The 22,113-nt window shown below is 40.5% G+C and overlaps 1 protein-coding gene across 1 annotated transcript in view; it reads left to right on the forward strand.

The window, feature by feature from the left end:
* Positions 1-4,887: 4,887 nt before the first annotated feature.
* Positions 4,888-22,113, forward strand: part of LOC103805788 (sickle tail protein homolog) — a gene marked incomplete at its 3' end in the record, with an annotated part of 165,113 nt that continues 147,887 nt past the window's right edge. The window contains exon 1 of the mRNA XM_009078451.1: positions 4,888-5,168. Coding sequence (XP_009076699.1) covers positions 5,055-5,168 — 114 coding nt within the window. The remainder of the gene's footprint in view (positions 5,169-22,113) is intronic.

Here is a 22,113-nt window from a genome sequence, read left to right on the forward strand (position 1 = left end):
GAGGCAGAGACGAGCTGGGTTTTTAAGCGTGCCCCTCGTCGCTGCTTTGAAAACTGGAGGCAGAATGCGTGGAGGGGGAAAAGGGGAAAAAAAAAGCATGCCTTCCTTGTGCTAATGGCTCTGCAGAGTTCCCTAATACTTGGAGTTTGGGAGTTTAAGGTTCTCTTCGGAGAGGGTTCTGCCCCCTCCAAAGCCGTGCGGCTGTCACGGTGCGGGACTCTGCCCGTGCCCAGGGTGCTGCTCCCTCGGGGGCAGAAAGCGCCTCCCGCTCCCTTCAAATGCTCCGCCAGCCTCACCTAGGGCAGGGAAAGGGTTCGTAAAGCTGGGTTTGAGCTCCTCTTTACCTCGGGGTGTCTGTTAAAAAAAGGCGAGATCCACGGCAGATTGTGACAGGGTTAGTTTACTTTTGTGTGAAACCGCTCGGGTTTGTTTTGGAGCGAAGCCAGGAATGTGTAACCGTGGTTTGCACGGCGAGTCTGCCTCGGTGTGTCCTGCGCTCACTGCTGCGCTGTCTACTGCGTGTAAAGTCAATGAAAACTCTTTCCTGGCGAATTATACCTGGGCTAGTGCACATGGGACATAATACTCAGGTAGCATGATGAACACCTAATCTAATCTGTGTCTATTACAGTATTTGTGGGGCACCTGTGAACATTCCCATTTCGTGCACATTGTATTCCTCATAGGCACTTCAGGAAAAGTTCTGTTACTGTGTTTCTGCGAAACAAGTGGTGCACGTGGTTGAAAAACAAAAACACACAAGTTTACAAGCATGCGATATCAGAAAATAGTGCATAGACAATTTAGGAGGGAAATAATCCTCTTCCTTTTTTTTTTCTTGGGGGTTTTGGTTGCTTGACACTATTATGAATCATTTTTTATGTTAAAATACTGGGCAGTGCAGGTCACCTGTGTCTGTGTATGTTTATCTTTAGTGGGACAGAAATCTTCACTGAATTGTTATGTCTGAATAGGAAATAAAAAAGTCCTTCAGTAACATTTCTTCTGTATGGGTTGTATGAAACTGCCCGAGATACAAACAAAGGTCTAACCAGACTGATCCTATGATTCCCAAAAATGTTGAGTGCTATAAGCTCATCACCAAATTTAGTAGTTTTGGCCTATATCCAAAATTGACATTTGAAAGTTCCTTGGAAAGAGAGCTAATTGTAAAGACAATGGAGTAAATTTGAAAGATTCCAAATAATCTCACATTTGTTACTAGCATAAATACAGTGGAGGTGGGTTTGACTCAATGCTGTTAAATTTGAGTTATTTTTTAAACTTTTAGTATTGAGTGGGGTTTGCTTCAAGGCTCAGCTTCACAGTATCAGTATAGTTCAGGTCCACACTTGTTCTTTTCTGAAATAATTCTGAAAATTTTCTTCTCTCATATCACCTGAGTTGCAGAACAAGACTATTAAAATCTCACAGCATTTAAAGTAATGAAGCAAAATGACTTTCCTGACCTTTGTAGACTTCATGGAGGGTGTGCCTTAGAAGAATTACATACCAGAATGTGTTGAAGGACTTTTTTCCTTGTAGTCACATCCACTGTAGCAATGGGCAGTGTTAAGCAATCTTGAAATTTGTTTTCAGATCAGAGAATCAACTCAAGCATAAGGGTTACTCAAGCCTTTGGATAGCCAAAGTCCTTTCTGTCAATCAGCAAATCTTGCATTTAGCTGCCCTCTAGACTTGCTTGGTTTATTGAACAGATAGACCTTCAGATTTTAGCTTCTGAATATGAGGGAGGGAGAGAGAGAGACAAGCTTATCTCACACCTCTTTGTTTTCCACTGGCTTCTCTTTGCTCCTTTTCCAAGGAGGGTACTTGCATAATTTATCCTTTTCCTACTCTTAGCTCTGGTCTGGGAACCATCACATGATCCTTTATACATTTCTCAGTTATCTGTGGAGATTGATTTGCTAGGCCTATTATCTTCACTTGGAAGATATGGAAGGTTTCCCCACAATGTTATTGAGCAACTCCAGCATCCAGAAAACCTCTCTCAGTTTCTCCTCCTGTAGCACTGTGGCCCATACAGCATCTGTAGAGCTGGTGTGCCTTGAGATACATAGATTGGTTTCACCAGCCTAGCATTCAACCTCACCACTGAAAACATTTATCCCTATCTAGGAAGTGGCCAGAAAGATTTTTTTCAGCAATTACTAGGGAAAAGACCCATATTCAAACACAACAGATTTTGGTTTGCAAAGAAAGTCATGTGCCATTGTTTGCTGTAATACCACAGGATCAGGATCCTGCTGGATACCCAAGTCAGCTCTCTGGCAAGGCAAGCAATTAGTTTGCATAGTTTACATTCCTTTCTTTTCACTGGTATTTATACAGTATTTTCCAAATACATGAAAGAAAAATAAGAGAATTTGTTGATTTTTCTAATGTAGCATAAGAAAAATGCATTATTTTTGATTCCTTCTCAAAGTTTCACCCAATAACAGTGGTAAAACACTTTACTTGTTATGTCTCCTTATGTTCCAAATAATTAGCTCTTTCTTAAACTAATGAAATGGCTGCAGTGCAGAGGAGGGAAAGACTTTGGATGGAAGAGGTTTAGGACCCAAAATACACATTCATGAGTTCTCAGTTGTGCTTGTCAGCATAGGTTTGCCTGCCTTCTTGAGGAAATGCCTGCCATCAATTCAATGATTGAAACTGCTGCTGTGACTGTACTTCGAGGGTTTATATGAAATTGCTGCACTCAGTCACCTACTCTCATGCTGACTCCCTCCAGCTCTGAGAAAATCCCTTATTTATGTCTTCTGCCTTTGTTCCAGCAGCCTCAGGGATATAACCTGTGGGCTCTTGGTGCAACAAATTAAAGATGGTAAATTCCATCCAGCCTCAGACCCCCTCTTTTTCCTCCTGGGTAAAGTCCATTGAAATGACTGTGCAGCTTTCAGAAACCATTTTGGCTGAGCGTATCTGGAGTAGCCAATGCTGTCTTCTTGCAAGCAAAACTCTCCTGTTTGCTGTTTTTCTCAAACCAGCTGAGTGTACCTGACAGGTGGTGCTCTGAATTTTCAATACTCAGAGAGGATGGATGCTTTTTTAATTGAGTTGTGCTTGGAAAAGTTAAGTGCATATGTCTGTGTGTATGTGCACATGAGGCTGCTACTCTGAACGTTTAGCCAGGATTGTGCTACTAAGGTCTCAGAGGGTGCTGCAGAGATCACAGATGACATTTTGAAACTCTGTGAGAGTAAGACTTCCCTGTGAACCAAACCTGTTCCCAAAGTTGTGCCTGGATCTGTGCTCATCAAAGCATGGTGCCAGCTGTGGTCTGGGCTCCTGTGTCTGGATCTGCTTTCAGGACAAGATTCCATGAACGTGAACAAGAGGGTGTTGTTGAAAATTTTGGAATCCTTGAGCAGTATAGGGAGCTTCTAGAAACATGTAAGGTCATTGAGAACCAAGTTCTTTTGCAAAACCCGAGGGAATTGGTTCCCTGTATAAACTGATGGGACATCACACCAACAGCCGCTCCACCAAGAGGATTTGCTTTATTACCTGGGCTTGATGTTCCATGGGACGTGGCAGGCGATTGACAATGCACACCAGAAATCTGAGAAATCCTCAGCATAAAATCCTGAGGCAAGTGGTAGGCAGGGTGTCAAAATGACTGACTGAACCATAAAAAGAAGCGAGTAGGCGCCTGTTTCCAAACAGCAGTGCCATATTATGGCAGCTCACAGGGGAAACAGTCGCTGTGAGGATAAAGAGCTCTGAGGTGAAAAGTGTGAGACAGAGAGAAATAAAGATTTATTCTGAACAGGTAGAGGAAGGAGCTCCCTGCTCCTGGGGACGTGCTGGGAAGGGTTAACACTCACAAGGACATCTGATACTGCCTGGGAAAGATGGGCAAGGCCACATCAGACTTGGAGAGGACTTTGCAATGCTTCAGGTTTTGTTTTTGGGGTTTTTTTTCTTTGCTGACAAAGGAATGAGGGATTTTTTCAAAGGTATTAGGTGACAAGGCTCCAGACCACAGTTTTTCGAACACCAGAGGGTTCGTGTTACAGAGTTACCTGAAGATAAGCCAGCACTTAAATACTCACAGTGTCTGCCTATCTCTACAAATGCTGTCGTGGTCTTTGGTCTTAAAGTGGATTTCAGAGTAGTAAAATTTATCTAAGAGGGGTTTTTCCTTCTTTTTTTTTATATCACACAAAACTTGCTTTTATTCTCTTTCTTAAAAAATGGTTTATTGAAAAAATGATGTAGAATTTTCCAGCCCGCTGTCCTGAGACATATAAAATCCAAGGGAGATCCATGAAATTTAAAACCAGGCCACAGTCAGAAATCAGGAAAAAGAGACTCTGAAACCCTCTTATTATTTCATAGGTATTTCAGAACATGTTGAAAATACACTGAAAAAAGATTAAGGATTACAAATCTGCTTTGTCAAAGGAATTTTATCAGCTGGCATCCTTAAGGATACTAGTTATAGAGCCATTAAGTGTACTGGAGCCTATTGAAGAAACCCATTTCTTCTTGTGGAAAGCATCCTGTAGATTTTAAAGGTCAGGGAATAAGGGCCCTGTCAGATCTTCTTTTCAAGTCACATAGGTAAAGATGATATAAAAGGAGCATCTAATTTAATGATGCTCACTTTTCTGTGGGGCAATACTGCAGTTGTGTGTTAGAAGTATATCACTATGTGCATAGCTTATATAAGGAATTATTTCCAGGCCACTTCTTACAACGTGTATATGCCTAATGATGCAGGACATGCACACTACCAGACTTTTAAAAGAACCTAGCTTTTATATCAGTCTTTTTTTCCTTTTTCTTACTTATGTGAATGTTGGGATTGAGTTCTTACAATATACTGTTTGGTTTTGGTTGTTTTTTTTGCAGACCAGACAAAAACCAGTTTGCATATAACATCAGTAGACGATGCAGAATGTCTCCGATCTAAAGAGCTCCTTTCGACCCCGAACAGTCACACTTCTTCTAATTCAAAGTCCACCCGCAACATCCCTCGAAGACATACAGTAGGTGGCCCTCGCAGTTCCAAAGAAATACTGGGAATGCAAACCTCAGAAATGGACAGGAAGAGAGAGGCTTTTCTTGAGCATCTGAAACAGAAATATCCCCACCATGCCACAGCAATAATGGGACACCAGGAGAGGCTGAGAGATCAGGTATGGAAGTTAAATTTGTGTCTTGCTTTTTATTTAACAGTTCTTATAACCCCTACAAAATTGAGTGTTACCTCATTACGAAAGGTGAGAATGTAACAAAGTATTAAACAGGTTTTTTGATGTGGTCTGCAATTCAGTTGCTGTCTTGAAATTAGAAAAAAAAAACCAACAAACCAATAATAAAAATGAATCTATTCAATATTACCTTGGAATTGTTTGTTGAAACTGACATTTCTGAAGAGCTTGTCATTTTTTTTAGAGTATACACAGAGGCAGGGGTGAAGGTGAGACTCTTGATCTTAGTATATGGGTCTCCACTTACTTTTCACAGCTGAAGGGAAAATATGGAACAGCTGTTAACTTCTGTTACACTTTCAGTATTGGTACCACTGCCCGGGAGAAAAGAAAATATCTGCACTGTGTGTATGTATGATTTCACTGGCTCTGTTTCCCTTTCATTTGCTTTCTTTTCTATTTTCAAGTTTTATAATACAAACAGAACAGGCTTACCCATAAGTATCTGCCTCCTCCAAGCAGCTTTGACACCCACATTGGTCTGTCAGCAGTGTACTTTAAGGTAGTTTGCTTCTTGCCTGCCTGCAGTTGTTTTTCAGCTTTTCAGCAGCAAAAAGTAGATACAGGGTCAGAGATGATGTGTCATGCTGATGTATCTCTCAGAGCAGGTGGAGGCTGCCGACATACCGACCTTCTGAATTCAGGCAATGCCATGCAAGGATCTCTTCACAGCCTAACCCTGGACTCTGGTTTTGAGTGCAACGACAGAGTTTAATCTGTTTAGCTTTACAGACAATCTACTGTCTATTCCTTAATTCATTTTGTAAAATCAACTCTCAGTATTTAGAGTTTGGTCTCAAAAATCTTGTGCTCATTATTTTCAGTTTAACAAATGTTTGGCAGCAAACCTTTTGTCAAAGTTTTTTTTTCCCGTTAGGGGTTTATAGGTATTTCAGCACTGATAGCTAATTACTTGTAAATAAGGAATAAAAACAAGTTGGAAAAATACTGTATTCTGTTATGGGAGATCTTCCTGAATTCCCAGTCTCTTTGAAGCCTTCCAAACTTGAGAGGCTTTGGAGATTAGGCTGTTGTTACAGGCTTGGAAAGATTGTAATTTGCTAACTCCTCCCTAGAACTTCTCTTTGACTGGGTCTCTAGAGATCCCAGGTGCTATCACAGCCTCAGAATGCAACTATTAGAATCCGTATGTATCCAGATAAAATTGCTGCAAGACTTCAGCTCTAACAAGGATGATCTATTCTTTATTTTTAAACAACTTTCCTCCTTTCTTTTTAAAGTCTTGATTTTTTTTTTTCTCCCCACTTATCTCTTGTATGAACTTCAGTGACTGTGTGGAATGTGCTGGGTGGTGGATAAAGATAGCATACAAATTAAATAAAGGGGGTGGGAGGGGGGTAAAATCCAGAGATTAGATCTTTTGGAGTCATGTAAATATTTAGTTCCAGTGTTGCAGACACTGCAAACCCAGTTTGAACAGCCCACAGCATTACACCCTACACATTTTGTAATTCGAGCCTTTTCTGAAGGCAGTAAATTACAGAAGGAATGCAGTAACTGTTCCTGATATTTGTTTAAAATGTGTCATCCTTGCTAATTTATTGAGGGTAAAATTCATTCTCCTGCTTCTATTTTTTGATGATTAGACGTATGCATTGTATGTAATGAGTTTTTAAATCTTTCTAAAATAAAATAGCTTTAAAATTGCTATCAGAGCATCAAAATATCTTTCTTGGAAATGGGGAAGATGAAAACACCATCCATTCAGCATTACTTAAATGATAAATCAAACAGAAACCACATTAAAACATGCAGAAATAAGTTAACCATGTTGATTGTAAGACATTTTTTTCGTTGATGTGTGATGCATCAGCTATCTAACTATTATGATCATGGCATTACAGTTCAGAGGGGAATTTTCTTACCAATTGTGTTTATGCATGGACAGCCACGTATCTGTGTATTGTGGGTGGTTTTGTGTATTTATATGTAACTGTATATAGATACACATAGGTATGTGTATATATATACACATAGCTGTATGTGTGTGTGTATATATATGTATGTGTATGTATAAGACCGTAATATAATATTGTGCTGGAGGGCATACATGTGTGTTTAGCACCCATACTTCCTTTTTTCCACCCTTGCATATGTAACACGTGCATGTATCGCAAACAAAACTTGATGGGGTGTATGGGAAGGCATGAATTAAAATGTCATTATTTATTTTCCATCTTCCTTTTCTCCCTTTTTCTCCAACTGCTTCAGTATCTGAAAAGTGGCAACATTGTCCATGGTGGGAATTTCCCCACTGTAGGAAGTCTATCAAGGTTAGTAGCTAATGCGACACCATTTTCTAATCTCTCTGTCAAATGGTGCAGCTGAAACATAAAAAACCCAGCATTTTCAGTCAGGAGATAGTCCCTTGTATATCATATAATTTCTCTTCCAGGTTGCTCTAAACCCTGTCAGGTACACAACTAATAAATATGGGCAAGAAAACCAAGTTTGGTAATTGTCTTTTGGTTTTTGGTGGGCTTTCTTCTCTTGTCCATTTTATCTATCAGTATCTGAGCATGGCAACCTGACCCCTGATTTACAGAAAATAAATATCAGGGAAAAAAAATATTTGGTGCTGTCAGATCATGCTGTATCACCTTCACCAGCAAGGTCAGCCCTGAATGTTGTCTGCATCTTCCACTATATACTAATGGTTTCCTCCAGGCTTCATTTATTCAGATAAATCCCTCCCTGGATGTGCCTCCTGAAGACCCATTTCTACTCTTGATAACCTGTCACAAATGAGAAGTACAATCACGGCCAGGTAAAATGCCAGCAGGGATTACTGATGGTTAGCTAACATGGTGACCTGAAACCTCCCAGCTGTGCACACAGATCATCCTTCCTCCACCCACAGGGTTTGTTGCCCTGTTTGTGATATCTTATTCTGGAAAGGAAAGCTCACAGAGACAGGGGCTAGGCCGATTTTATTTGCGCAAGGAGCTTGGGATACTGCTGCAAGGCAAATAGCCTGGATCTAAGCTGGTCTGTGGTAAACTGGAACATGAGTTTGCAGCAGCTGGGGTGGGTGTGTGTGTGCACAGATGTGAGATGCCTCATGCACCCCAAAACACCCACAGGGGAGTGCAACACCCTGCAGTTGCAGCTCTGCCACCCACAGCCCAGCAGCTCTCCTTCAAGTCAAGCCCACAGCTGAGCACCAGAGCTCTCTCCACCTGGAAGCCTGGAAAGCTGAGGAACAAAATATTTTTATTTTTTTTTTTTTTTTGTAGGTAGTGCAAGTTTCTGCAGGAGCCTTGGATACCTTTCCTCTGCCAAGGCTGTCTGTGTCAAAGAAAGGAAGGTGCTAACGTAATCCCCAGGAAAGTCAGAGAGCAAAAAGAGCAAGGAAGAGGGAAATAGTCTGGGTCTTCTTAAGTTTGAAACTGCTGTGGAGCTCATGGCAGGACACAGACTCCTGCTTAGGTGAGACTGACTCCCATCAGCAGAAAAGGAAAGAGCTGGAACAAGTGTAAAAGCTGGGTCAGTGGCTGCAAGGATGAAAACGAGTTAGCAATTAAGAGGTTAAAATGCTAACCTCGCCATGGGAGGAGGGTAGTCCCTGCAGTGAACCTGTTTTACAAGTCACCTCTCTAAAAAAACCTTTCTGAGGGGCAGAGAACAAAAATGAGTGTGTAGTTTTTCAGAGCAGGAGCTTATGAGCTTGTGGTAAGAAAGTGAGGTGGAAGAAGTTTGCTACAGCTTTCTTTTGTTGTTGTTTGTCCAGGAGATAGGGTCAGGAGCAGCTCTAGTGTTTCAGCCAGTGAAGAAAAAATTTATAGGCAAACAAAAACAGATTTCGATGAATTAAAGACTAAAACCAAATCATTCTGGTGCCTGTGCAGGGCTGAGTGCCTAGAAAATGGTGATTGAGGAGGTTTTTTGTTATGTTCATTTAGGTCTGAACATTACAGGTAACTCTGGCATCTGGGCAGGTGTGGCTAAGGTTGCCATGGAGATCCATGATGTCATGCTTGATAGAGCATGTCAAGACAGCTAATCTAACATGTAGATGTTCAAAAAGTCCCATAGGCCAGGACTAAGCTTTATGCAAATAACAAAGTTACGCTGCAAAAGGGCGAAAGAAAACACGACTGAGATATGGCGTGCATTGTACCTGGCAGCCTGAAAGGATTATTAGCGGCTTCGTCGTAAATTAAAACTTTTGGAACTAAAGGAAGAGGATTTCAGACCGTCTCTGGCCTCACCTGTGGAATCTCACATTTCGGTAAATAAGCCTCTTTCTCGTTCTGCCCTTGCTGTAAAAAAATGCTTTCGAAATCGTGGAGTTTGCTTCACCACGTTGTTCCTGCTGGCAGCAGGGCTGAGTCAATAAAGCAAGTTTTCTGGCAGGGCATGTTCCCTTTTCTCTTTCGAAAACGAGTTCTTTATTGAATGAACTGAGAATTCAGAATTATTTGAAAGGCATTGTAATGTATCATGTTGATTGTATGAATCATGCTGCAAAAATGTCCTAGGTAGTGTTTTGGAGGAGAAACTAAGAATGGAGACACTATATTTATTTGTAGATTATTGCCAGATGTGTCTCCTTTGACTGTTAAAATAGAAACCTAAAATTACAACTGCATTTATTCCAGGATTTGATATCTGTAAAAATACCAAAGGTTTTTTTTCACATGGATCATGGTATCAGTTGGTCAAACTGGCTTTGAATGTATGCTTTGATATCATAGGTAACACTTGGGCACTTCTTAATAGTTTTTTTTCTTTGGGTAAAAGTACATTAGGAAAGGGTAAACACATTTGGAGGTGAAAGTCTAGCAGCAGAAAGGCTATTGGGACTTTGGGATTTTAGGTATAAACGAAAGGAGGTATTTTCAGTCCCTCTGGAGGGACAGTAAAACCCCTGGGTTTTCAGTTGCACCACTTTTGTGCTTGCATCAATCAGGACAGATCAAGTAAACACCAATGGGTAAGGGATGTCCCCCCCTCCCTGCTGGCACTGCTGGATATGATAATGGGAATTAGGGTTAAGACCACAGAGTTCACTTGGTTCAAATCACTCAGTATGGAAAGGGGTAGGCCTAGGTGGGAAAGGGTAGGGGTAATGTCTGAGCTTAAAAACATGAAAAAAAACAAAAATCTTAGGTTCTGCCTAGAAACACCTGAGGAATGTAAACTTGAGAGGAAGTTCAGTTCAATGTAGATCCTCAGTAGGATTTAGTGAATGAGGGGGCTGCAGAATATGACAAGCACATTGCTAATTCCAGGTGAAAAAACAGGGTATAAAGGTTTTCTGATGATCTGCATTGCTTGATCAGACAAAGTTAAATAAACTTTTTTTTGGAATGCGTAGTGATTTTTAAAGTGAAAGAATTGAAAAGAGTACAAAGTGAAGAAATTGCTAACTAATTTTTTTTAGTCACAACTGTTTTGCGTTTACTCCTAGTTACGTCTTGAAACTGAGCCGTTAATGGGAATATTTTAGAATTGATTTCAATTTAACCTTTCTCCCAAAGTCTGAGTGCTAATTGTTTACTGTTTTCATATGTACAAATTGCAGTGTGTCAGATGAATTAGTCCATTTTGCATTCATTGCACTGTTGTTGGTTGATGCTGTGGAATAGGATAGGGAGAAACTGATTTAGTGTTCATACTTTTGTAGTCTGTACAAATTAAAAAACAGAGTTAAAAAATTCCATCTATTTTAAAATGTACAGTGTCTTTGAAGAATCTGATTTTAATCTGGATATATATTGCTGCAGATTTTTCTAGTTGAGAACATCCATTTAATTGAATTACTGCTTGGTTCACATACTGCTGTATTTAATGTGTCATCCAAAAATGCCTATTTTTATCTGAGAGGTCAGTGTCATACAGCTAGAACTTGGGTTTTTTTTGTCAGCATAGGCTGTAGGTGTTTGCTCAGGGGAAAAGCAAAGTTTCAGAAGTTGTTTCAGGAGGTTTCTGTGAGTTCCTGCCTCCTCTCCACCAATGGGTACTACCTGCCTACCCAAAGGAGGCAGCAGTTCCCCCTGGGTAGTCTGTGTAAGTCCAACAGAGCACATTGCACATTTGGGGAGGGAGGACCCTCCCCAGCATCAACACGTGTCCTCTGTCTTGTGTACATCTGGTACAACAATTTATTGCTTTCCAGGGCCGCTGTGTGTTAAGGGCAACTGCTCATATTTTACACTGTTAAAAGCACCTAAGAAAAACGATGAAAATGAGCATATGAAACATGATTACAAGCTTAAATCTCTGCTGGATTCCAAGCCCTTAGCTTTTGTTTACGGAAGGACATGACATGACATGTCCATTTGTTTTGAGTTGAAACATGCTCTTTAGCCCCTAGATAATGCTGTGATTGCAAGATATTTATAAATAGCTTGATAGATAAATGAACAAAGAGCTAGTTTATTAGCAAAGTAAAGTGAATTTACTTAGTATTCCCTCTAAGTGAAAATGTTGAGGAAGAAGAATAGCCCTAGTAGGATGTCTCAGTGGAAAGTCTTTCAATTTTACTCCTTAGTTTATAAAAGTAAGGCAACATATTAAAGTACATATTAAACTACTAGCCCTAAGGTATCTCTGAGAGTAAGTGAAATTTAACTAGATTGGTAATAGTTGCTTTGATAAATATAAGTTTCTTCATTCATATCTATCAGTTAAAAGTAATATAAAAAAGTTGTTCTTTTGAAAAAAGCAAACAAAACAAAGCTGAAAAAAGGCTAATAAAGCAATTCATTTTCTTTTTCCTTCCCTCCCTCATGCAAACCACACACCAAAGCAGTTGCTTTGCCCCAACAGGATCAGTAACTTTTCTTCTGTGGCAACGCCTCTGCATTTTAAACAGCAATGTATTGTTTCTAACTCAAGAGTCCCAGGTAGTTGTTCATGCTTACCTTTGTTCATGTGAATTTTGTACATATATTTTTCTAATCTAATTTTATGACAAGCAAAAGTATTTTTAGAATCTTTTGTATTCAGCTGACTGAATAAATGCCTGCAGTAATCTTGTTTCAGTACTTGCTGTTACATCCAGTAAAGCATCTAGGACTTTGGTATCCCTTAAAGCATATTTCAGGCAGCTACATTCAAGAGTGTTGCCCATGGAAACCTCTCCCAGTTACTGTAGACACCTGATATTCTCTAAGTTTCAGGAAGTTAAGCTTTCCTGGCCCAAAATGTTCTGAGGCATTTGTAGGTGTGTTTTTGCACATAACTGGTTTAGTCCTGGTTCTTTCTGGGTTGTGATGCAGATGACTACCAAAAGCTGCACCGAAGCAGTCAGCAGGGCCTCGTTTGGGGGGTGGGTTTGGTGCAGGACTGGCTCCTTCAGCAGAGGTGGAGAGGAGAGCCTACATCCTCTGCAGTGGCCTAACAGGGGACACCCCTTTGGCAGGACAGAGCCACCTTCTGCCTCTGCTGGACCTGTGCCTGATGCCCTCCTTCCTCTGAGAATGCTTGGAGGCATTTGGCATAGGCAAACCCTGCATTTTCCCTTTTAAAGTCCAGGCACCAAGGCAATGACATGTTACAGGGTTCAGTCTCCGTAGCCTTGTGGTTGGCCCCTCAGGTCAGCTCCTGAGTGAACCTCATCACAGGACTGCAGAACTGAGCTCCACTTCACACTCTCCCTGACCATGAGGACCTTGTACTCCTTTCTTCTTGACAGCAAAGTTTTAGGAAGCTGCGATGAAGAGAGCCCTGGCCCCATGTTGCTTTTACCTGGTTATCAAGGTTGTCTGCCCAGAGATGGAGATGTGGCTGTAGAACTTCCTTCAGGCATAGGCAACCAGCAAGCCAAATCTTGCCCTCCTTCTTTACATATCCTGCAGAAACAGACTGATGTATGAGGAGTGCATTGCCACTGCTTCCTCTTCCAACTCTACTTCTAAACCAAAACACCTCGGGTTGCTGTACTTTATGCCCAACTCAGGGATGAAGAGCATGGGAGGCATCCTCAGGGCACCATTCTGAATGGGGCTTGTCAGTGATCCAAAAATTAATTTCAAGCCCCTTATTCACTTACAATAGCACAAGAAGTTTGTGACAGAAATTATAATGAAGCCCTGGAATCCCAGGCCTAGCCACTTTTAGCCATGCTGTTTTGGATCCGTCATTCTCTCTTGGCCATAGTTCTGGAGGTACATTACAGAAGGTGTGATGATCCTTTGTTTGGCAGATGATCACAGACAGGCAGAGGTCTTGGGTGAGGGGAATGGATTGTGCTGGTGGTAGAGTTGAGGTTGCAGTGTAGCTTCCCTGGTCTTTGGTGTAGGGTTCCTTCTGTAGCCTGTGATTAGCCTCAATATTTGTGAATATTTGTGGTGTTCCAAGATCATTTCCCTGCAAATGATTGTGAATGTGCTTGGGTTGTTTTTGTTTTAGCTGAACACTCCTGTTAGCTTCCCACTAGGTGCATTTTTTTGCTCTTTGCACATTGTCACTTGGGATGGAAGCACATACTTTTGTCAGTCATTAGCAAAGTAAATGCACCTCTGGACCATTGCTGCTGCATGACAGCATTTTTCAGTTGATTTTCTAACAAAGGCAGATTGCACTGAAGTTACCTGATTAACTGGTTTGGTTTAACCCCTGGGATTTAAGTATCTTTTCTGGGCTCAAATAGAAGAACAAGGGTAAATAAGACAACAAATCGCTTATGAACATATATTGCAATAGCCTTTCTCTTCAAATGAGTTGGGTACACCAGGAAAAACAGTGCTATTGTTAAAACTGCAGTCAGCAATGACAGGTGACCCTGTGATGTGTGGTTTTTATGTTCACCCAGTCATGGTAATTGTGCCAGTTCAGTAAAATCAGAATCTGGTGGTATTAAGTTTTGTATCTTGACAGAGCAAGCCAACACAGGGGCTTTTGGTTGGTTGAGACTGTTTTGAAGGGTCCTCTTTTGGTTTTGTGGATTTTTTGTCCTAATTAGTACCTTTTGTACTACTGCATTTTGTGTGGTCTGTTGTGCAGTGGATTGTAGTGATTGCATTCATTCACTAGGAGATTGCTGCCATAGTAAACACTGAGCATTGTCATTTGTTATGGTTTAGGAAGGGTTTTGATTGGCTGATCAATACATTGGCATACAGGCACTTCACCTTAAAAAATAATCTAATATTCAAAATTAGCTATTAAAGAAAGGAATAGAGAAGCTATTCTCTTAGGTTATGTTTGAAATCCAAAAGCCCAATATGTTTTTCACCACAGCTTCTGCCTCTTAAGGAGTTTCTAACACCTCTCAAGAAGTGGATCAGCCATGAGCATCGTGTATTTTACTGAGGGTGCATCCAATATCCATGTCCAGATCATCAATAAAGATGTTAAACAGTACTGGCCCCAATACTGAGCCCTGGGGAACACCACTAGTGACTGGACAGCAACTGGATTCAGCTCCATTAACAACAACTCTCTGGGCCTGACCATCCATCCAGTTTTTTACCCACTGAAGAGTCCACTCATCCAAGCCATGAGCAGCCAGTTTTCTAGAAGTATGCTGTGGAAGTCAGTGTCAAATGCCTTGCTGTAGTCCAGATAGATCACATCCACAGCCTTCCCTTCTTCCACTAGGCAGGTCACTTTGTCATAGACAGAGATCAGGTTGGTCAAGCAGGACCTTCCTTTTATAAATCCATGTTGGTTGGACTTGATCCTGTGGTTGCCCTGCGTGTGCCATGTGCTGGCACTCAGGATGATCTCCTCCATGACCTTGTCTGGAACCAGGGTTAGGCTTGCAGGCTTCGCTGGATCCTCCTTCTGACCCTTCTTAGAGATGGGTGTTACAGCTGAAACTTCTCCAGCCATCCAGGACTGCTGGTAGATGATTGCAAGTGGTTTAATAAGTTGTTTTGACAGTTCCCTAATTACTCTGAGATGGATCTCATCAGGGCCCATGGACTTGTGAGCATCCAATTGGAATAGCAAGTAATTAACCATCTCCTTCTGGATTATGGGGGCTTCAATCTTCACTCACAGAAGGAACAAGTATTTAACACTGTGATTAGAATAAGTAAGAAAATATGCCACTCATTTCCCATTGGCTGAATAAATAAATCATTGTACAACATTGGTTGGTTGATTTAAATGACATAGTAAAGTAAATATTGTTTGGAAGGAAGAACTATTATTTGACACAGCGTAAAAAAATAATTTTAAAGTGTGCATGTAACATAAATGCTTCCATTAAAAATGTGTACCCAAAAAGTTATGATATCTATAAAATTTCCTTTAGATCATGCAATCATAGAATTTTAGGGGTTGGAATGTACTTTATAGATCATCTAGTCCCTACTCCCCCTGCCCTGCTGTGCAGATCTTAACAAACTGTTTCCTTTTTTTTTCTTAACAGAGAAATTATAATTTCAGTAAATTCTTGATCTAGGTTATATTTTTTCCTGAAAGTCTTTAAAGAAAAAACAACTCCAAAGCATCACAGATGTTGTGTGCTAATTTCACTCTTTCATTATGGATATCACATATTCTTTATTTTTTTTAAATGAAAGCTTTTTCATATTAAAATTGCTTAATGGCTTTGCATCAAAGAGACAACATTATGTCAACATCTACTACCCAGGGATAAGGGAGAACCTCTGTATTCCTCTGTTCTTGGAATGGAATCACCATGGTAATTACCAGCTGCTAATCCAAGCTGCCATGTTTTTGGCTAATACTAAATGCAGCAGTAGGGGTACAGGCAGGATGGTGCCTTTTGCCAGCCTCTGGCATGCTCCTGTGTGGGCAAGTGGGGCTGAGGAGGGTTTCTGCACTTCGCTCTCTGTTTTACCACAGGCAATTCTGATGGTGTCTGTCACTGGAGAATTTAAATGAAAACATGTGATAGAAACAGCATCAAAAGCTTTCTGGAAGTCAGTGGAGAACCTCTCCCTTCTGAACACTGCAGAAGGGTGGGATGGGGTGGAGTGAGGAGGCACAGATCACAAAATGTTTTTCTTGGCCCTTGTGGTGCTGGTGTTGGTGTCAGTAAAACGTTCCTGCTTGACTCAAACCTCCAGCGGACTGATCGACGTGTTCTTCCTCTGATATCAGATGCAAGCATTTAATTTCTGGCTCATATGTACTTCCCTTCTATTTTATTTTTACCAAGTGTTTTCCACACCGGACATTGTGCAGGCGCCTTTCCAAGCAGGGAGGTCCCACAGGCACCTGCTGCTGCCGCTGCTCCGCGGCACGCTGCGCTCGCAGCTCCCTTGCACCCAGCAGCTGCCGGGCACTGCTGCAAGGGCTCCCAGCCACAACTTTCTAATCCAATCCTGAACAACTGGCTTAATCCCATAGTGAGTCTGGGACCCTGCTGCAAGCTGGAGTCAGGTTTCTTCCCGAGGCCAAAGAATAGCTTTCAGTAATGCAGGACCACTGCGTAGGTCACGTATGATACTTGGTTGTTGCTGTAGCTTAATTCCACAAGAGATTTCACTATAGTTTTAACTATCAGTATTACTTCGATTGCTGTATTATGTCTTTTTAGTGTTCATGGTTTACCCTCTTTCTTCATTGCTAAATCATGACCTCCTTGGTCTTGGGTATAAATCCCATCACAAAAGGGTAGTTCTGGCCCATGTGCAAATGTATTTGTTCAATCCCCACCCGTACGTGAGCATGCAACCATGAAAAACCAGTATCTTTTATATATGACTCATTCATACACCCGGATGTGTAATGAAGTTTCACATCAGATGAGGCTCTGCTGCACGTGCACACCTATGGAAGAGCTGCAGTGGGAGGAAGATCCTGCTCCTGGTTCTTTCTCTCTGTGCTGGTGGCAGCCTGTTACTGAGGGGATGGCTTTTGTGGAGGAGGGAACCACTCATGCTCCTGTGGCACGACCAAGAAGAAAAAGGAGCTTCTCAGCTCTTTGCTGCTCCTCTGGTACTTCTTCTGCAAGCCAGGTACAGCTGTGTTGAAGAGTCAAGGCTTTCTTCTGTGGGGCTTGTGTAAGAGAGTGGAAACATTTCTCCCTGTAAGAAGGAATGTCCTTAAGTGTTTCCTATTATCTAGACACATTTCTAGGTTGATTTGGAAAGGCACAAAAATTTAGGTTACTGAAGTAAATGTTTTTAAGAGGGAGTTTGACAGTCTACCAAAGGAAGGCTTCCCTTGAACCATGTTAAAATACAATTTGATTCCATCTCCTTGTTTCAAAATTTATCATATGTTGTCTGAAAACCAAGATGCTTTGTTCTCTAATTATAGAGACTGCCTATATGTAAGGTTTAATCTTTGTACTGGAAGTCTTCCAGGACTCTGGAGTAACTGCTACTTTGTGGGCCTCTTCTGAATAGAAGGGTTAGAAAACAGTAGACTTCTACTTTGAAACTACTTGAATGGTGAAGATGACTGAGCTACTTTTTTTCTCTTGTCTTCTCTGGCTTCTGCTGTAATATTTTGAGTTTGACATATCTTTTTTCCTCATGCTGTAACAGCAGGTATTGCTTTGTTTTAAAGAAATTGTGAACTCACAAGTTCAGTCTTGTTTCTGCATGACTTAAACCTGTTTCAGAGACATTATTTTGCCAAGAACAGTTCCACTTATAATATATTAGACAGATTTCTTTGTGTTATATAGGCAAAGCCAGCTCGGAACTTAGGGAAACTCTTCAGTTTGTAAAAGGAAAACTGAGGAAATGAAAAGGTAAAAAAAACCAGCTCACAAGTACTCAAACAGATACTTGTGAGATGCTTCTCATGTTGAGTTGGGGGTTTTTTAATGTACTTTTGTGGATTTCTTACCATACCTCTTAGAGATGTCTTGTTAGAGAAAGGGCTGCATTTTTTTTGTGGTGTATCACAGCTATGTGATTTTAGATGAAGGAACTGAAGCAAATAATTCTGAACTGATACCAAAACGATTTTCTGTTTAGGGTGATCACTCTCTGTGATGACTGTTTTTCCTTAGGAGATGTATAGCCTTTTAGATTAGATTTACTTGCTGTGTAGCCTTTTAAACACACCAGACTAAAACTAATGTGGGGCAAAACTTACAGATGTATTGAGTCGCCTGGCTAAACAAGGGCAGTTTAGATAACCATTCAGTAGCTTATTGTGGTAAGATAAACATGGAATTCTAGGTATTTTCTACAATAAAAGAATTTATGTGGTCTTTTGATCTGTGCTTTCTGCTTCCGCTTGTCAAGCTTCCCTGGATACTGCCAAAATGTCTGTGCTTTTGTCATTGTCCTTCTCTTTTTTTTTTTTTTCTCATTTGAGGAATACACTATTAGATTCTGAGGGCAGGATAGCTTTTCAAACTTCCTCTGCAAGAAGCAGTCAGACAAAAGTTATCAAGCCTTTCAAGTAAGGTTTGTCTAGCCACTGCTGCTTTGTTTTTTGGCTTATCTTCCCTGTGGTTTGAAAACTTTCTTATATGTCTGAGTTCTGTGATCTTTCAGAGGTCTTATAAAATGCAGTCATAATTTCAAAATGTTCACTCTGCCTTCAAATACTTTCAGTGGAGGTGGTGATGATGATCTGGTTTTACTTACCTCAATATATGGCAGAGACTTATGTTTGGAAACCTAATCTTACATACTGTTTGACTGCTCATTTCATTAGAACAGCCAGCCTGATTTCATATTGCTGTCTCTGCCAACCCACAAAATCACCTGCATTTATTCACCCAAATTCTGCAAAGTAGCTGTGTCTGGCTGCGTCTTGTTGCAATAGGCAGATGGAAGTAATTTTATCTGAAATCTAAGAGGGAGGAAAAGTTGAATAAGAGCTATAAGGGGAAGAAAAACCTGGATGAGCCATGGAGAATGTTTTGCTTTGAGTCTGTTCTAGGTGTGTTGGGTGTTGCACTTAAGAGCAGAACCATTAAAATCCTTTTGAAAACTAATGACTGGCACTGATTGCAAGGCTAAGAGCATATTGTGATATCATGCTCAACAAAAGCATGTAGGTTATCTTTTACATGACCAGACTACCTTGGTTCACAAATAAAGGGAGAATTTCCAGTTTCCTTGTTAGTAACAGACAGGTAAGCAGTCGTAACCATAGCTCTGCTGTTTGATCATTTGAAAGTTCAGGCACTAGGAAGCATTGCAAAGAACAAATTTGCCCAGACTCATAGCCCATGTGATCTCTCTTTTCTCTCCTGTCACTTTGTTCTCATCTAAGAAGAGGATCAACCCGTTGTTTCTCATTTAAGCCCCTGCTTCAGAAACACAGTAGGCATGATGCTCAAATACCTCCCATGGAAGTGAAGTTGGTTGTTAGCAATGTAATAAAGGCACTGTTTTTCCCCACTGCCTTTCCTAAAAGCTCCATGTAAATATGTGACAAGGCAGATGGTTTTTAATAACCAAGCTCTTCCTGTTGGAAGGTCTCAGTAAGTAGGAATATACAAACATCAAACTGACTTCTCTCTCCCAGGTGGGTGTTTGAGTTAACTGCTGTTCATTGAAGATGATTTCAAAAGCATCTGATTAAAATGTTAATACGAGTGCTGTTTTTCAACAGTATTTTTTGACTGGTAATATGATTGCAATTTGCTTCTGTGTGTCCAAAGTGGACTGATCAAAAGCAAAGTGACGCTGAGATCTGGAGATATTGTGGGAGTTGTACTTCTTTTCCTCAGCCTAATCCAAAAAGACACAATCAAAACAAGTTAATAATTCATCATATTGGAAAATTTCTTAAATAAATACTGCACTATGAGCTCTGTTTGACTTGAAGGAGAACAGCTACTATACTTTCACTTAAAAGAGAGGGAGATATTCCTTCTTATCAGTAGAGCTAGTTCTTTCCTGCCAGATTGTGCTGGTCTGAAAGGATAAGGGATAAGATCACAGGCCATGTAAAACAAGGCCTTTTGCCCCTTTTTTCATAATTGGTAGTCTGAGAGTCAACAGGACAAAATCTGTATTTATTTTTCTGACACACTGCTGTGCTACTTCATGTGAAAGCAGTGCAGTCTTAATCTAAGGGGTTTCATATAATTTGAGTTAATCCAACCATTAAGAAGCACATTGTGTAAAGATTTGCAGATACTATTTCACAGGCCAAGAAACTTCTCAGAGTTTTGTTCAGCCACAGTATTATATGAACAAAATTAGGGCAGACCATGATGCAGTTGCTTTGCTTTTTTCCTTTTGCAGAATAATTTTTTGTATTCCCTCCTATATTAGAAGTTATCACAAATCATTTGCAGAGTACAGTGTCCTTTCCTAGTAGTAGCAAGTGCTTAGGGATCACTGTCTTGATAGCTGAGAAAGAGAAGATTATTGTGGCAGGAAATTATCTGAATGATGAAATATCAAAAAGATATGGATTCCTCCCAGCCTCAACCCAGTAGAGAAGCCAGAGGAGTATTAGCCTCCAGTAGGGCCATTGGAATAGATCACCTAGCATGAATTTAGTCCTGGGAAATAGCTGGTCAGTGATACCAGCATAGTTTTCACACCTCTTCCTGGAAAACCATAATCAAGAATTCCTCTGCAGACTCAGTCAGGGGAAGGTCATCATCTGGATTTTCCCTGTCAGAGGTTTTAAGGAGAATGATCTTGAGTGCTTTGCTGCCCTGTGGGACTAGCAGAGGGAGAAGTAGGTGGAATTTTTAACATTTGAAGAAATCCATGAATTTCTTCAAAGTTTGGTAATTAGGGTTAAAAAAAAGTGCTCTCACCTGGTTTGCCAACTTGAGTTTAACATAACTTTGAGTTTGCTGCTCAACCTTATTTAATAGTTTTTCTAAATTTGTGGTCAAATGAGTTCATTTGGGAAGAGGCAAATATAGCTAGAAGTTAAGATTTTTCATATGAAAAGAAGAATGGTAAATGTTGTCACCTCTTGGAAGAGTTGCTGGGAATATATTGATAGGCAGCTTTTCTAGAAATGTTTCTTTTTACTGAAATCTAGACTTTAGTGAAAAAATTCACTCTACTTAAGCTGCCAGCAACTGCATTACATATTTGCCATAGGAGTATGACATATTGTCCTGGTAGATATACTGTATCTTGTTACAAAACCAGAGTGTGTTTTAATATGAGAGTACCTTGTGTTTCCTCAATACTTCATTATTAAAATATTTAAAAAAAGGTAGGCAAGCAATTTTTTTAAGATGTGAGGAGTGCCAAGTGATTTTACAAAGAAAATTACAAATAAAACAAGCGAGGAAAGATTTTAGTCAGATATGTATACATATCCTTTGGGCTGAGAGGTAAAGCCAGAGGTAATGAACTGTCAGACCCAAGTAACCATCATAGGAAACGTGTGCACGTTTGTATGCAGAGAAGTGTGTGCTCTGCTCAGAGTTCCTGGGTGGCTGAATCTAATGCTGGTGATGTAGAAGCCTGCAGCTGCCTGCAGAGTCACTTTCTGGTGCTAAAGAGTAGAGTCAATTAATGATTATGAACATGGTGTAAATACATGATGTGTATAAGTGTTTAATATACTGCAATACTACTACAGGGTTAAAACTTTTCACACCTAAGGGCTTAAAAGAAGATACCAAATTGGTATTGAGAGAACTGGCAGTGGCATTATGAATCTACAGGAGCAAAAGACTTTGTAAACTTTCGCCTTAGCTTTTGAAAACTTTGGTGGAGAATGGATTAACTGCATTTGAGCAAGTGTGTGATTGTGTGTCATAGCAATGCCTGAGTGGGAAAGGACCTCTGGATAGCATCTGAACTGCTGTAGAAAGCAGAGACTTAGATTAGGTTATCCACACCCTGTCAAACTGAGTCTTGAATATTGCCAGTGAAGGAGTTTCCACCACTTCTTCAGATGGAGTTTCCAGGAACGGCATAAGCTGTACCCTGGAAAATGGTAAGTCTGGAAGGGATGTGAGAAAATCTTTCTGATTTCACAAGAGTTCCTAGCATGATGCTATTGTAAAAGGAGAAGGGTTTTT

The sequence above is a fragment of the Acanthisitta chloris genome, unplaced genomic scaffold (assembly GCF_000695815.1).
Source record: "Acanthisitta chloris isolate BGI_N310 unplaced genomic scaffold, ASM69581v1 scaffold12817, whole genome shotgun sequence".
NCBI lineage: Eukaryota > Metazoa > Chordata > Aves > Passeriformes > Acanthisittidae > Acanthisitta > Acanthisitta chloris.